The following is a 14573-nucleotide window of genomic DNA, read 5'->3' as shown; positions in this document are numbered from 1 at the left end:
AATCTTCCAATAAAGAGTTGTTGTAATACAATTCAATGCAACAGTTCGATGCACTTTGAAGAAATATCCAAAATAATAAAAAGAAATTTGCGTGAATTTAGGATTTTTTTTTTGACTTATTAGTGGTTTGTGACTTTTCGATCGATCATACAATTTTCCCAAATTCAGTGCATTGGGCTGCGTATTACAATTTGTGGATTATTTCATTGGAAATTATGTGCGTTGGAGATGTAAAACAGGAAAACTTCTTGGATATACGATAAGCTATTTAAATTGACAGCTTTTGGTGCAGTCCCACGTCTCTCCGGTAATGTCCTCGGCATTACCCAATCGTCTTTCTATCGATAGGATATGTACTCGCTGAGTTGTGCTTCAATTCTTTTGAAAATATGCGAAAATTGCTCGATGACTGGTTTGGCTGAAAAAAACAAATACTTGTTTTGGTGAGGCATTCATGCCTGAGAAATCAAATGAGGAAAACTGTATTTTGTCAATTGTCATTACTTAGAATGCAATATTTTCAACCATTCGAGAACAACAATCCTGTATTTATAATTGAAAAATAAAAAACGGATTTCATATTTACACATGTTAATAGTAAGGTGAATCTCAATAATTACACAATACTTTTAAATTTTTTCCAATGTTTTCCGAATTTATCACGAAGCTCTCATTTGACAGGTTATACATCTGCTCCATGTCTAGATCAAAATGGATCGCTTTGAAGCAGAATAATTTTCTGTGCACAAAAAGACTGTTCCCTTCGCTAGCTTCCAGCTACAGGCATACGACACACTAACAGTGGAATTCTATTCTAGCCAGATGCGACGAAAAACCCATCTCTGTGTTCGTAACTTTGACATGTGTCATCTCGCAACGCTGCTACTGCCGACTGAATGACAAGCATGCCCGTTGGACAAATAAATAGTGGAGGCAGGATCAGTATTATACGGCATCAGCCTGAGAAGGCTGAGAAGTAGACATAACAGACTGCAGAAACTATCTGTCATTACTTCATTTAAAAAACATGTATTCAGATCCCACCATTAAATATCAGTCCTACCATAACTCTATTTTGACTCCTCATTTTTTTTATTTCATTAAAGTTTTATTTATATAGAGCTAATTTTTATGACTCCGGAAACCAGGTCACTGAAGTTTCATGAATTTGGTGCCATGTTTTAGTTTCTGACACAAAACCGACATTCCATTGCCGCTGCTATAATTTGTCTGAAAAAGTTGTACACACTAAATCATTCGATTTTTCAGGCATTATTTCAATGTTAAAATGTGTATCCACCGAATCGTATCTCTCAACAGTAGACACTGAACAGGCTTGCGCTACGGTTCCAAAGAGTGGTTTTTCGGATAGAATTCACCCCGCATCATGCACTGCGATTATCAAACCACGATTAGCTACCACAGTGGGATTAATTTATGTGCTTGTACGAGCGCAAAACTGTTACTAGCCATATGTTTTGGATTGGCGGCCACTTACCTGATGCACCTCGATTTCCGTCATCTTGTCATGGCGGGATGCAACGACGCAGGATATCCTCACGTACACGTAAATCATAACCGCCATCGGAATGAAGAAAGAACCCATTGCCGAGAAGACCACGTAGCCCTCGTTCTGGTTGTACCGACACTGGTCAAGTTCTCGTCGGCCCGGTTCGTACCTAACGAGAAAGCAGAGAGAGGGGACATAATGCAACTGAGTATCACTAAATATTGGTTCATGTTTGGGTCGGGCGAAATTCTGTCGACATCGGAGGATAATTTTGCGCCCCAGCAAAAATTGTTCCCATGTTCCATTGTTTGCCCATAATAATATGCTTACGATGGAAACTGCCTCGTCGGAGCTAGCCAGACACATTTGCATTTTAATGGCAAACGGTAATTCGAGAAAAGTTCTTTTACATGTCACCCTCGTTGTTCTTATTTTAATTTACCCTAATCTTGCTAACGTTCAATTAAATTCAGCCAAAGCCATACGCAAACCACAATGAGGCGGTACCGAAAGGTAATCTACTTTTCGGCTAAAATATTCATGGAACTCGCTATCAGAAACATCATTTATTGTTCTTGGTCAAAAATAACGCAGAAGCTACTGAACTCTGGTAAGCGGAGTGGATGTTCATGCGGATGTTCAACAATGTTCTAGTTATTTTGACGTAGAACTACGTCTTTCATTAATCACCCAATCAGAAAACAGGTCACGTTTCCATGAAATAAAGTTAACGTTAATAACTATTTTTGCCGCGAAAGGATTTTGGCGGTTTACATACTAAACGAATCGGAAATTTCCTATGATTTGTTTAATATGCTATACATTAGAATCCCCTGGTTTGTAAATGGTTATCATTCATGAAAACTTTAAGCGTTTCCATTTTCTCATACATTTGTTCTGTCCATTTGTGTGATTTCCCGAACAGAGCTGTCAACAACGAGCAACTTATCGAAGACTAACGAAGGGGAAATCGTAGGATTTAAAGTCTCCGTGAACAAAGGAAGGGGAATACTTACCTAGAGTATAAACAGTGGATCTCGCTGAAGCAAACTTTCATTCGGCATCGGACTGTTGAGCAATCCAGTTCACTTTGCTTTCGCTGCGCTTCGATCTAAGATTGGACCCCACCAGTGGTAATCCAAGCGCAAGCGTCATCTAATGATGCACGCGATGATGGTGCAGTGAAAAGCGCTCGCACTGAATCGAGCCTTTACGAGTGTGACACCGCATCGAACAACAGCGAAGTAGGCGATTTCGGCGCGTCGATCGTAAATGTAAACGCCGTTACCCAGGTAGCAATCAAAATCAAGCTCCCCCCGCTGGTGGTGAAGGCGGTCGCTCCTGACAAACTCAAAATGAATCAGCGAATTCGCATCGATGGGTGTTACAGCAGAGTACAAGCTGTGTGGCATAATTCAGTCATTCTCCAAGCAGTTAACATTGTTTGTTTTCCGTCATCATAAAGGCTTCGTTGACGCCTTTGACATTGCATTTAATGAATTAAACTGACGGTATGGCGAAGCAGGTGTTAAGGTTGTGCGCCAAAAAATTATTTGGGGAAAACCAAGCATCTTGAATGTCTTACTAGAATGTTATAAGTTATTTGGGTTCGCGTGCCAGTCGCAAAACTGCCTTCAACTAGGATTGCATTTGCGCTAATCTTGATCATAATGAAGCGATGCTACTGTTTTCGAGATTGTTTATATTAACAAAAGAGTTTATTTCGCTTGTTTAGTCACCAAGAAAGTAAATGTCGTTCTGGAATTTTGTATGAGATTAGGTTTCGCTTACCAGTAGCAAAACTTCCTCCACTGAGGGTGACAGCTGCGCTTATCTCGAGCATGAGAAAGTAATGCAACTTTTTTCGAGGCCAGTAATATCAACAGAAGCGTTTCTTTTGAGAATAGAGCAAAATGATGAGAAGTGTTAATATTCCTAGTAGTTTCAAGCCACCAATGTAATGGCTTTGTATGCATGCTATGGCGAACGCTTGTTTAGCGCTTGGTTTACGTTGTACGAACGATGCCGAGAGGTGCGATTCTATTGAGGCAATACTAAATAACATGTAGCATGATATTTGATACTTGCAAGTGTTGTCATTGTTGTTGTTGTTTCCATGCGGTTCCAAAGATATATTGATGTAATTATGAGATGTGGAATAATGGTGCTGGAGCAACATGTATATAATCGACTGTAGCCGAGTCTATGTCTATTGCGAAAAAGGCCACTGGAATAGCGTTCGAGGGAAATTTTCAATGCATTGACATGAAATAAATTGCGACATACGATCAGCTAGTGTATTGTTTTGCGAGGGCAAGAAAGAATCATCAATCAATTATCGTCAACTGATTCTACAATGAAAAAAACATTTCGGAGATTATTCTACTAAGCAGTTGTTTCTAAAATTTCACAGCATTATAGAATAATATCCGAAGGTATAAATAGGCGACTTATGTAATAACAGCGTAGTTCTACGTCAACAATGCGGTCGTATCTTGGGCACAACCTCCTATATTTTTTTTATATATCGCCCAGTTACATTTCTCGTCTACCGTTATGAAACGGACACTTGAAGTTATGTATTGATACTTAATAATTGGGATAGAGAGATTAACAGCGCTGAAATTTCTTTCTAAATAGGGATTTACGTTTCATAGAGCAGCTTCGCTTTCTGAACGTATTATTTTTCATTGGCCCCTATTAAAAATATAGGTGGTTTTAAATACACGGAATAGCAGTTTTATTACAAATGACATTTCGATTATATAACACATTTTCATGTAAGTAATTGTAAATTTTAACTAACTGACAATTCCCGTTAATCATGTATAGCCATTTCTAAACATCAATTTTGTGAGTTCTTAAGTTCTTAACTTAGTGTATCCTGTGGAATGTTTATGCATGACCGCCATATTCTCTTCAAAGATGAGATGAATTTCGTCCCTAACATTAAACCCAGGGCTCTGCATAGTCATAGTCAACTGAGGATAGTCAGCTGACTATCTGACTGACTGTATCCGTATTCAGTTGGTAATGACTTTTGTCTTCTTCACGCAGTTTCTCCGTCAAAATGACTAAACAGTAACTCGGGCGTTTAGTCGCTATCTCCCTCTACCGACTCGACTATAACGTTACAGGTGAGTTAGGTTTTTTTATCGTACGCGAAAATTATCCACACGTATAAAATAGCGTGCAGTGTGTATGCGCTATTTTGCACGCTATTTACTAATACTAACGCGAGGACCTTTGTAGCATACTTGATGAATGTCTAATATATTTATATTTCCTCAAAACCCTATTATTATGGGTATCAAATGAAAGGATTTGACTAGTAGAACACAGTTATTTAAGAAAAACGCAAATCCAAGATGGCTATCACTACCAAATGGCGGGCTACATATTTTCTCAAAACCCGATTAATTTGGATATCAAATGAAATGGCTTGAATAGTAGATCACAGTATATCATGAAAAATCCAAATCCAAGATGGCCGCAATTACAAAATAGCAAATTACTTTATTAAATGGTTTTATTTAGCTTGAACTGTTTGTATGTCTGTAGGGTTGTCCCACATTAATAGGAATTTGACCAATAGGAACTGACCGAATTTATAAAACACCTTTATCTCTGCTGTCATTCTAAAACTGCTTATCTTGAAAAATCCAATTTGGCCGCCGCTACAAAATAGCTGATTCTATATCATCTCAAAAAAAAAAAAAAAGGTTGATTGAGATATGTGTATCAAACGAACGAACCTGACTTGGAGAACACACTATGTATTTTTTGCAATCCACACAATATCGGTATCAAATGAAATTATTTGACTTATAGAATACAGTACAATGGTTTTATTGCAGAGAAATATTCTAATGAAACAGATAATGTACTAAAAACTAGAAAATAAAACAAGTAAAAAAAACTTTTTAAGTTAAACGGTTTAATTAACATTAAACATAATAATGTACTCAAAGCTAGAAAATAATTAGGCAAGTAGCAGTTAGCAGTTATCACACCTCTCCTTCATTATTCTAGGGCATTGATAAGACTAAAATAAAATCGTGGGGCAGGTTGGATTTACATTATCTACAATTAGCGGCTTCCTCATATGTCCCACGATTGTATTTTAGTCTTATCAATGCCCTAGACTAATGAAGGAGAGGTGTGATAACTGCTAACTGCTACTTGCCTAATTATTTTCAATAAGGTACACCGGGGTAAGTGGATACAATAAAATGAGAAGTCCTTGTTCAACATAGTGTCACATTCTAAAAAAGGGGTATTTTCTCGTCTACTCAACATGAAGTAAATCTGAGGGTATTGTAAAGGATACTGGTGTGAAACTAGAATCTTGGGTTTGACTAGAAAACTATAAAAGCGAATTGAAAATAGTATACCAGGTGATCCACTTACCCCTAGGTTAAGGGGTAAGTGGATCATAATTGTTCCTTTTATGATAGTAATACACAATCATAGGAAAAAATAAAGCAACTATATCTTATTACCTTTTATTAGCTCAAATAGTGTATAGAATAAAAGACAATTGAGAAAAACACATTATTTTTTCTTTAAAGTGAGTCCATCATTAAAAAAATCATAATCACTTTGCAATTGGAACACGTTTCTTAGTAGAACCTACGTCACGATTTTTGGTGTACTTGAGCTTTTGAACAGCATCCGATGAAGTGATTTCCCGACTTGCTTGCTTCTCCATAGCCTTTTCAACCAGTTTCAGACTGATATGCGATGATTGGCCGTATATGTTAGAACAACTGGCCGTGTTTTCGAAATCACTTTCAGAAATTGGCGCTCGTAATAATTGGTGAATGTCTCAGTATTCATTCAACCGTTTGGAGTAGCTACGTAAGCTAATCCAGGAACTCGTCTCCTTTAGATGCCATTCAGCTTGTCCACACGTTTTTTGCTTTGAATACAATCAGTGGAGGCAGTTTTCCACCAACTGCTTTCCCACCCAGCAATTCGGTAATATTCTCTTTGGCAGTTCCTGCTGTTACACGGTATGCTGCTCTCCCTTTCTTTCCAATAACCTTTGTACGAGTAGGATCAAGGCAGAAACTAGACTCATCTACATTGTAGATTCGATCAGGAGGAACTCCATGAGTTACTTTTTCTAGGAGTTGAAAATAATTATCCATTATAAATGGATCGACATTTCTCTTTCGATCAACCTCAACAGATTGAGCCTTCTTTTGAGATAAACCGTGACGTTTCTTGAAGTTATAAAAATATTCATCTCCGGGCAAAGAATGTTTGAACCGTGCGATGTCCTGTAGAACCTCGCTCTTCGATAAGCCAAAACCCCATTTCTCCATCGTTTTAATGCACGAGGCAATTTGAGCATCAACATTAATCGGAATCGCAGTGGGTCTTCCTCCTGTAGTACTTTTAACGCCTCTTTTTCCGTTTTTTTTTCATCCCATTTATTTATGTAAGGCTCATTAGCATTTTAGCTGTAACAGAGCCGAATTTTAATCGTGTACATGTCACATGGTTATCATATCTATAATTAGCACATTACACAGTTGCCATTCGCCAGTATTCCTTCTATACCATTACAAATGGTACATTCACACAGTAGCCATTTAGGCGTAAGGGTATTCTTTCTGTTCTTCCGTTATCCAGTTGGACCACCGGACAGCGGAGATAATTGATTGATCATTGTTGAGTTTTTTATAGAACAGTAGCCCGATGTGTCTGGCAGAGCAGAGCTGTTGTATGGATGAATCGATCTTATTTCGACCGTGGATCGATCTCCATCGCTGATGATTGTTGCGTGGACGTAGCTATTCTGTAACAACACAAAGATGGTCAATGAGGGCCCTGAGTTTTGAACTCACGATCGATCGCTTACTAAGCGAACGCGCAACCAATGTGGCTACGGAGACCCCACTTTTTCCGTTAACTCGTTTTTGTAGAGAAGATCTAGGGATTACATAGCATCGTGCAGCTTGGGACACTGTAATTTTTTTAACTTTCATAGCGTCAATGGCCGGATCTGAAGAAGCTTTAGAATATGCCGGTGCTGGCCTTTTCTTCACGTATGTCCGAGCCATTGCAGCTGGAATGATATAAGGAATAAATAGATTTTTTTCTTGAACCAACAGACAGCGAAAGAAGCCAACTAATTATGCTGCATTCTGAGTAAACAAAAAAAATCCACTTCCCCCAGCTATATTATATATCAGTGTATCAGTGTATCATGATGAATATATTAGCTGATAATGCTTGAATCACTTGTTGTTCATTCTACACTTGTCTAATATTTTGTTAGAGTTATCTGAAAATCAAAACAAATGTTTAAAAAAAAATTTTTAGTGCCTACCGAAGCTTACGTCGACGTCGTAAACTAACTTTTTCTAGAGCTGAAAATCACGGTTTTCTTATTGCGCATCATAAATGTGTACACACGCTAGATTTGTTCGTAGTATTGGTGCAGAGGTGTCGTTAGGGATCGATTCGTTAAAAGCGTTCATTTAGATCGAAACGAATATACAGTAGATTTTATAAAAATCAATTGATCCACTTACCCCGATGGTACACTTACTCCGGTGTACCTTACACAATTAAACCGTTTAACTTAAAAAGTTAAACTTATTTTATTATTCACTCAGTTTCAACCCAGTTTCGCACTAGGTTCAACCCGAAAGCTGTTACTTTCGCACTGAGATGTTTCACGTGGTCGCACTTGGGTTCACCAATACAACTATACTGAACTGTCAAGCTCCGAGTATTGCTTTGGAAAACTGGAAATGGGAAGCTGCTGCTTTTGCTTTTGTATTATTGGAATCGTATTCCAATTCGGAGTCTGATTTGAAAATAATGATGGATATTCAGGTGGAATAAACATGCTTTCAAAACCAAAATTATGAATGAAAATTTACTTCAACGTATCGAATATTTATTTTATGTGATGAAATAAGAGATTTTTCCGAAGTTGCAAAAGAAAACCTATTGACTGTGTCCGATGATGATTTTATATTATAACTAGCTGACCCGGCAAACTTCGTCCCGCCCAAAATTTGTTTTTGTTATCAATACCTTCGAACATCCACGTTTTCTTACTAAGCACAAGTTCATGAGTCCAATCGCAGAACTGTTCATTGATTGATTTTCTAATCGACCCCGTTGAATTTATCTTTTACTATAAAATTCCTAGTACTTCTAGCAAAACTCATCATTATAATATCAGATTATTTTCAGACACAATTCTCGTTCAAGATCAAATAACCACTAATAACAACCACTTGCAAATAACATGTTTCTCCGTTACATGGAATAAATGTTTGATACAGAAAATATGATAGAATAAACACAGACCCCTCCCCTATTCTCCCCTTAGAGAAGGGGGAGGAGTGTCTATTCACCATAGAAACGTTTCGTGCCCCTTAAAATCTTCACATGTCAAATTTGGCATCATTTGCTTGATTAATTCTCAAGTAATGTAGAAATTGAGACGGGGGAAGGGTAATTTAACCAACATAGAAACATTTATTGCACCCTAAAACCTTCACATGCCAAATTTGGTTTGGTTTGCTTGATTAATTCTCGAGTAATGCAGAAATTTATGTTTCATTTGTATGACAGACCCCCCCCCCCCTTAGAGAGGGGGGAGGAGTGTCCAACCACCATAGAAACATTTATTGCACCCTAAAACCTCCATATGCCTAGTTTGGTTGCATTTGCTTGATTATTTCTCGAGTAATGTAGAAATTTGTGTTTCATTCGTATGGCAGTCCGCCCTTTAGAGAGGGGGAGGGATCTGGAACTATCGTGAAAACCTTCCCCGGCCCTAAAAACCTCTACATACAAATTTTCATGTAGATCGGTTCAGTAGTTTCCGAGTCCATAAGAATCAGACAGACAGACAGACAGACAGACAGACGGACAGACATAAATCCATTTTTATATATAGATAAAGAAGATAGATAATAGTTGATACTTTCGTACGCGTTTCGCGTCTTCTTCTTCTTCTTCAATGGCACTAACGTTCCTATAGGAACTTCGCCGTCTCAACGTAGTATTACTTGCGTCATTTTTATTAGTACTTAGTTGAGATTTCTATGCCAAATAACACGCCTTGAATGCATTCTGAGTGGCAAGCTCTAGAGAATACGCGTGATCACAGTGCAAGTCGGAGGAATTTTCTTTGACGAAAAATTCCCCCGACCAAAACGGGAATCGAACACGAACACCCGGCATGTTAGTTATGACGCTAACCACTCGGCCACGGGAGCGTTTCGCGTCACCTGAGCCGAAATACAATAGATAGCATTTTTATTGTTAGCCGCCGACCCGCCGTCGGAAGCGGCGGCCTTTCGCAAACAAACCTGTGTTCCATCGATTGCCCGGATAGTTTGAAACATAGGAGACGATCCTCTAGTTAGGTCCGACCGAGCGTTAGCGAGCGTTGGACGGCACACCTTTGCCCGGTTAAGTTTTGCTTTGAAATATATCATTTATATTTCAGTGCAAAAATTAACCGGGCAAATGTATGCCGTCCGACGCTCGCTATTTTCGTAACAATAAAAAATAACAAAACACTACAAACAACAAGGCAGCAACAATACAAAAGATATCTGAGTGCCAGTGTGTACAAAAAAAAAAGCTATCTATTGCATTTCGGCTCCGGTGACGCTAATACGAAAGTATCTAATAATTATTTGTGGAACAAACAGGAATGCATCGACAAATGGTTAAGTGAGTGCCAGGACTACATGTGTTATGTATTCAAACATTATGAAGTAGAAATTTTCATTCAAGCTTTTATATTTTTACACTGCACTTGGCCCTTCTGATCTGATAGAGAATAATTTACCTCCCAAGCACTAATATCGCCACCAGACGTCGACACTGTACATTTGTCATCGCAAATATAAACAAATCAGACTATATAACGCACATCAACAAACCGCCGCAATCGTGAAACTGAAAACGTTTTTTATTATAGAGTAAGTGTGGAACTGGCACAGTTTTAAAAACGAATTCGCTATCAGTTGAACGAAGAGGTAGATTTGTATTCATTAGTCGAGTCAGTTAAAATAACCACAGACTGGACTAGTTCACCAGTCATCCTCGCTAGTCAACGCTAGTCAATTCATTTTCTAGTCAAGTCACTTTTTGTTGTGGGCGACTGCCGAAGCAGTTCCAGTCGAAGCGAAGCAACTGAGAGTAGAGTCGGTCTTCATTTTTCACCTTCGAAGATTTCGGACCCTGTTTTATCCTTCGAATGAAGTGATTATCATACCACTCTGTTCGGCCGGCAAAGAGGTATTAACGCTCAAACACTTGTTCCTCCAACGTAATGCACTCGTTTCCGAAACTTTGAACTTATACCCCAGTATAGAAATGAATGACGTAGTCCAACGCCAAAACGTAATATTACAGTGTCCAGTATTCAAATTTTGATTTCCTCTATTCTACAATTCGAATTAAAACTCTGCAATGTGATGCTGTCGCAGATTCCTCTTTGGGCTAGGCCATGCTGTCCCTGAATGAAACAAGATTTTGTGAAACACAAATCAATTCGATTCAATCGTAAATAAAATAAAGATTGTGATTACACGTGACCATTCGTGCATTATAACTAATCCAGTTTGCCGATGATGAGCTAAACAGCGTCGGCAATGTTAATTCCATTATCTCGAATTTACCCGCTATTAAACTTTCCCGAATTGGGGTCACGAACATTAGATTAAGTTAGACACGCAAAATCGTGTCAAACTCGCTGCTTTCGGTGGACTAACGACGGGATAAACCGCCCGTGGTCGCCTTTTTCCCTCCTGTGAGTCCCTGCTTCATTATTTTCCCCCCTTGTGTTTTCAGTTGCGGATGGGAATACCTACCAGCCGAGTATGGGCGGACAAGTAATGGCCAGCGCAAGCACCCAAACGACCAATATCATCAGCAGGGCCAGCCGCTTCGATCGTCTTCTGCGGGAATAATTGAGCGGTTGCGTTACCGCCAAATACCTGTGGGAGAAAAACGAAATAAATATCGGGACAATGAGTTTTTTGGCTGACATTTGGCGGGGGATTGCGTTTATATGCTAATAAAATACAGATCGAATCAAATCTAAACCAAGTTGTAATAAATTTCATTAAAGGAATACGACGAATTTTGTGGATTTTTTTTTTCGGAAGCTTAATCTTTGACTGCGAGGCTGTCATTCGGCGTTTCGTTTCGCTTTGAAACAGCTATAAAAATGTTGTTCGTTTGTCGAGCGCCAAAGCACGAAATTCCTGACTGGTTTTGGGCAATTCTGTTTCCGCGAATTAAATTATTCTCTTCGTAATTGTTTTTTTCCGCCATTAATACTAATTACATCATTACTTGGAAATGCCCGTGGAGAAATATGATTTCTTTGTTTCTCCGCTCATCATAATGCACCCCAAACCAGGAGTGGAACCACTCAGAATATCTCAAAAATATCCAAAATGGTAGGATCTAATTCGGACAACTGTTCCGAGTGATAGCAAGAAAAACAAAATTAACCATCATTAATGCGCACATGTTTTCCCGGCAAGATTATATTCGTCGTTACTGTGGGAGAACGAATTCCCGGTCCCCATCAAGAGACGAAACATCCGTCGACATGTCGTCGTCTCCGTTGAATTTCGTACGTCTGCTGGCGGTTTTTGTCTGTTGTGGTTGGTGATAATTTTTCTTGTGTAATATTCACAGAGGTTACGCCCTTTGACTGCTATTGCTTTTCTCTGCGATTTGGATGCTGTTGTGGTTTCAGAGTTGCAAAACTTCTAAACATTCTCGAATAGAAGCCGCATTGAGTATAAGTAATTATTTTTTTTCATCTTCTGAGGAGTGGTTTTACGTTGTCTAACAAAGCCAACATACAATTTACACAACCGTGCTGGAGCTTATCTGAAGTCCCTAATGGTGGCATTCACTTTGTAGCGCACTGGAGATAATTCTACTTTTGAGAATTTTATCCGCAACGATGAACAATGCACATCATATCTTATAGCGATTTGTAGAAATTGGATAAAAATGCTGAAGCCACCATAAAATGGATTAATACCATTAGCGGGAGAAATCAGTGCTTCAGGACAATAAAAAATAAACGCCGAGAGCCATAAATATGATCATATCCGCATAGTACGCGTCAGCTGGTGCTCCTTCAGTGTAAAATAACTCGGGGGATACCAGCAAAATTGTTCTTTCCCCCATAAAAACACGTCAACCTAAGCCCGCACTAGGAGAATGGATTTTTGTGCAGAGGGAAAGCTTCCACGGTCCGAAGTATCATTACGAAAGCAATCAAAACTTGGAGTCCTTCATTCTTTTCCGCTTTGCTACCTAATATCACGAATATGTATCTGGGCGTTCAGCTGAATACTGGAGAAACTAGTTCCATACCACCACACATGGTAGCCTTTTTCAGGGAATTTGTTCCGTGGGTCCGGAGAGTCCCATCATGGTGCCTAATCCCACCTTTCGCCACGTGCACTTTGCAATAATCCTCTCTATTTTCCTTCCCGAGCCTAAAATGGTACGAACGGAAGAAGCGAACGCAATTGCTGCTTCAACGTAAATCTTCGAAACTGTCGATCAATCTTAATGATAAATTCATTGCTGCGCAAAACTTGGAATGCAAATGACTCGTTTCGGGGATGATGGATAGTTGACATCAAAAGTTATGACTCGGATTTGATGGCGTGTCGGAAAGTGCCAGAAGCGCATAACTTCGAGCAAGGATAATCACGAGCAGAGATAATCCGGTCTGCCTGGCACGGTGTAATACTTATTCATACCCGCTCGAGACGAACTGTATGTTCTTAACAAGAGTGGATCAAGGGCTTACCCTCCTATTACCAGTATTGTCCCAATATTGCCGCCACGTTTTTGTAATACACCAGCGGATATTTCTCATCAGCAAAGCTTTGGGCTTGTTCGTGGTACAATTTGGGAGATGTTTTCGACAGTGAAATATGTGAAAGGTAGATCGGTAAAAAAAGTAGTCAAACCAAATCTAACTCAAAAAACGATTTGTTTTCAAAAATTATTTGAGTTTTTTTTTATTTTCTCAAAATCACTGATTGCAATGCACAATGGCCCAGGAGGTGCATTTAAGTGGAAATCAGCATTTAGAGCTCGACAGTTATTATCTAGACAAAACTGTCTGATAGAGCGCTCATTTCCATGTTACCAAAAATAGGGTGACCAACATTTTCGATGAAATAGAAAATCTAACTTTCTCATCTCTATAGGTAGCGGTAAACATAGTTCGACAATGTTGTAGTCCCAGGTATGTAAAACATTCTTGTAGAACCAAGTTTTTTTGTATCTCTTGAAATAACTGATATAGCGCATTATTCCTAATTTGTGTTGGGGTCAGTGTAAATTTTTTTTTTGTGTTGGGGTCAAAGTAAATTAAAATTGAAACCATGAGTTTTTTGGGTGAAAAACCATCAATAACTTTGGGTAGGGTTAAGATATTGACAAGTTCTGCACCGCAAAATGTTGATTTTAATGAGCTCTAAAAGTCGTACGAAGACAGTTTTGATGTAGAAATTGAAATATAAAAGTAAGAGCAAAAAAACGCTTTTTCATGGTCACCCTGATGCAATTTAGGAAAAAATTGCTAATTCGATTATATTAAAAGATAGAAAAAAGCTTTGTTCTACAAAGTTAATTAAAATAATTGGGGCTACAATATTGTCAAACTATGTTTATCTCTATCTATAGAGATAAGAAAGTTAGATTTTTTATTTCATCGACAATTTTGGTCACCCTATTTTTGATAATGTAAAAATGAGCATATCTATCATATGTAACAACTTTGTCGAAGACAGACAGAGAATAACTGTCGAACTCTAAATGCTAATTTCCACTTAAATGCATCTCCTGGACCATTGTGCAACGGTTATGTTTTCCAAAATGAGGTATTTCGCGGCAAGTCGTCTATGTGTGTCTATGTTGGCAGCACCTTCTCAGAAGTGATTGAAACTTTGTGAGTGTGATAGGGTAGGGCGTGGCTAGTTGGTTATAGCGGTAAGTTGGTCAGTGACGATATTTCGAAATCTGAGCG

General features: G+C 38.7%; 1 protein-coding gene across 2 annotated transcripts in view; it reads right to left on the bottom strand.

Moving 5' to 3' along the window:
* The window catches only part of LOC129763265 (5-hydroxytryptamine receptor 1A-alpha), a 271724-nt gene that overhangs the window by 23399 nt on the left and 233752 nt on the right, over positions 1-14573 (bottom strand). For both annotated transcript variants that reach the window (XM_055762163.1, XM_055762164.1), the window contains exons 4-5: positions 11371-11496; positions 1499-1679 (exon numbers count right to left, since the gene is read on the bottom strand). In XM_055762163.1, the coding sequence (XP_055618138.1) occupies positions 1499-1679; positions 11371-11496 (307 nt within the window). The remainder of the gene's footprint in view (positions 1-1498; positions 1680-11370; positions 11497-14573) is intronic.

The sequence above is a fragment of the Toxorhynchites rutilus genome, chromosome 1, assembly GCF_029784135.1.
Source record: "Toxorhynchites rutilus septentrionalis strain SRP chromosome 1, ASM2978413v1, whole genome shotgun sequence".
Lineage (NCBI taxonomy): Eukaryota > Metazoa > Arthropoda > Insecta > Diptera > Culicidae > Toxorhynchites > Toxorhynchites rutilus.
Note: the sequence above shows the minus strand (reverse complement) of the source record. Positions and strands in the feature narration are given on the sequence as shown.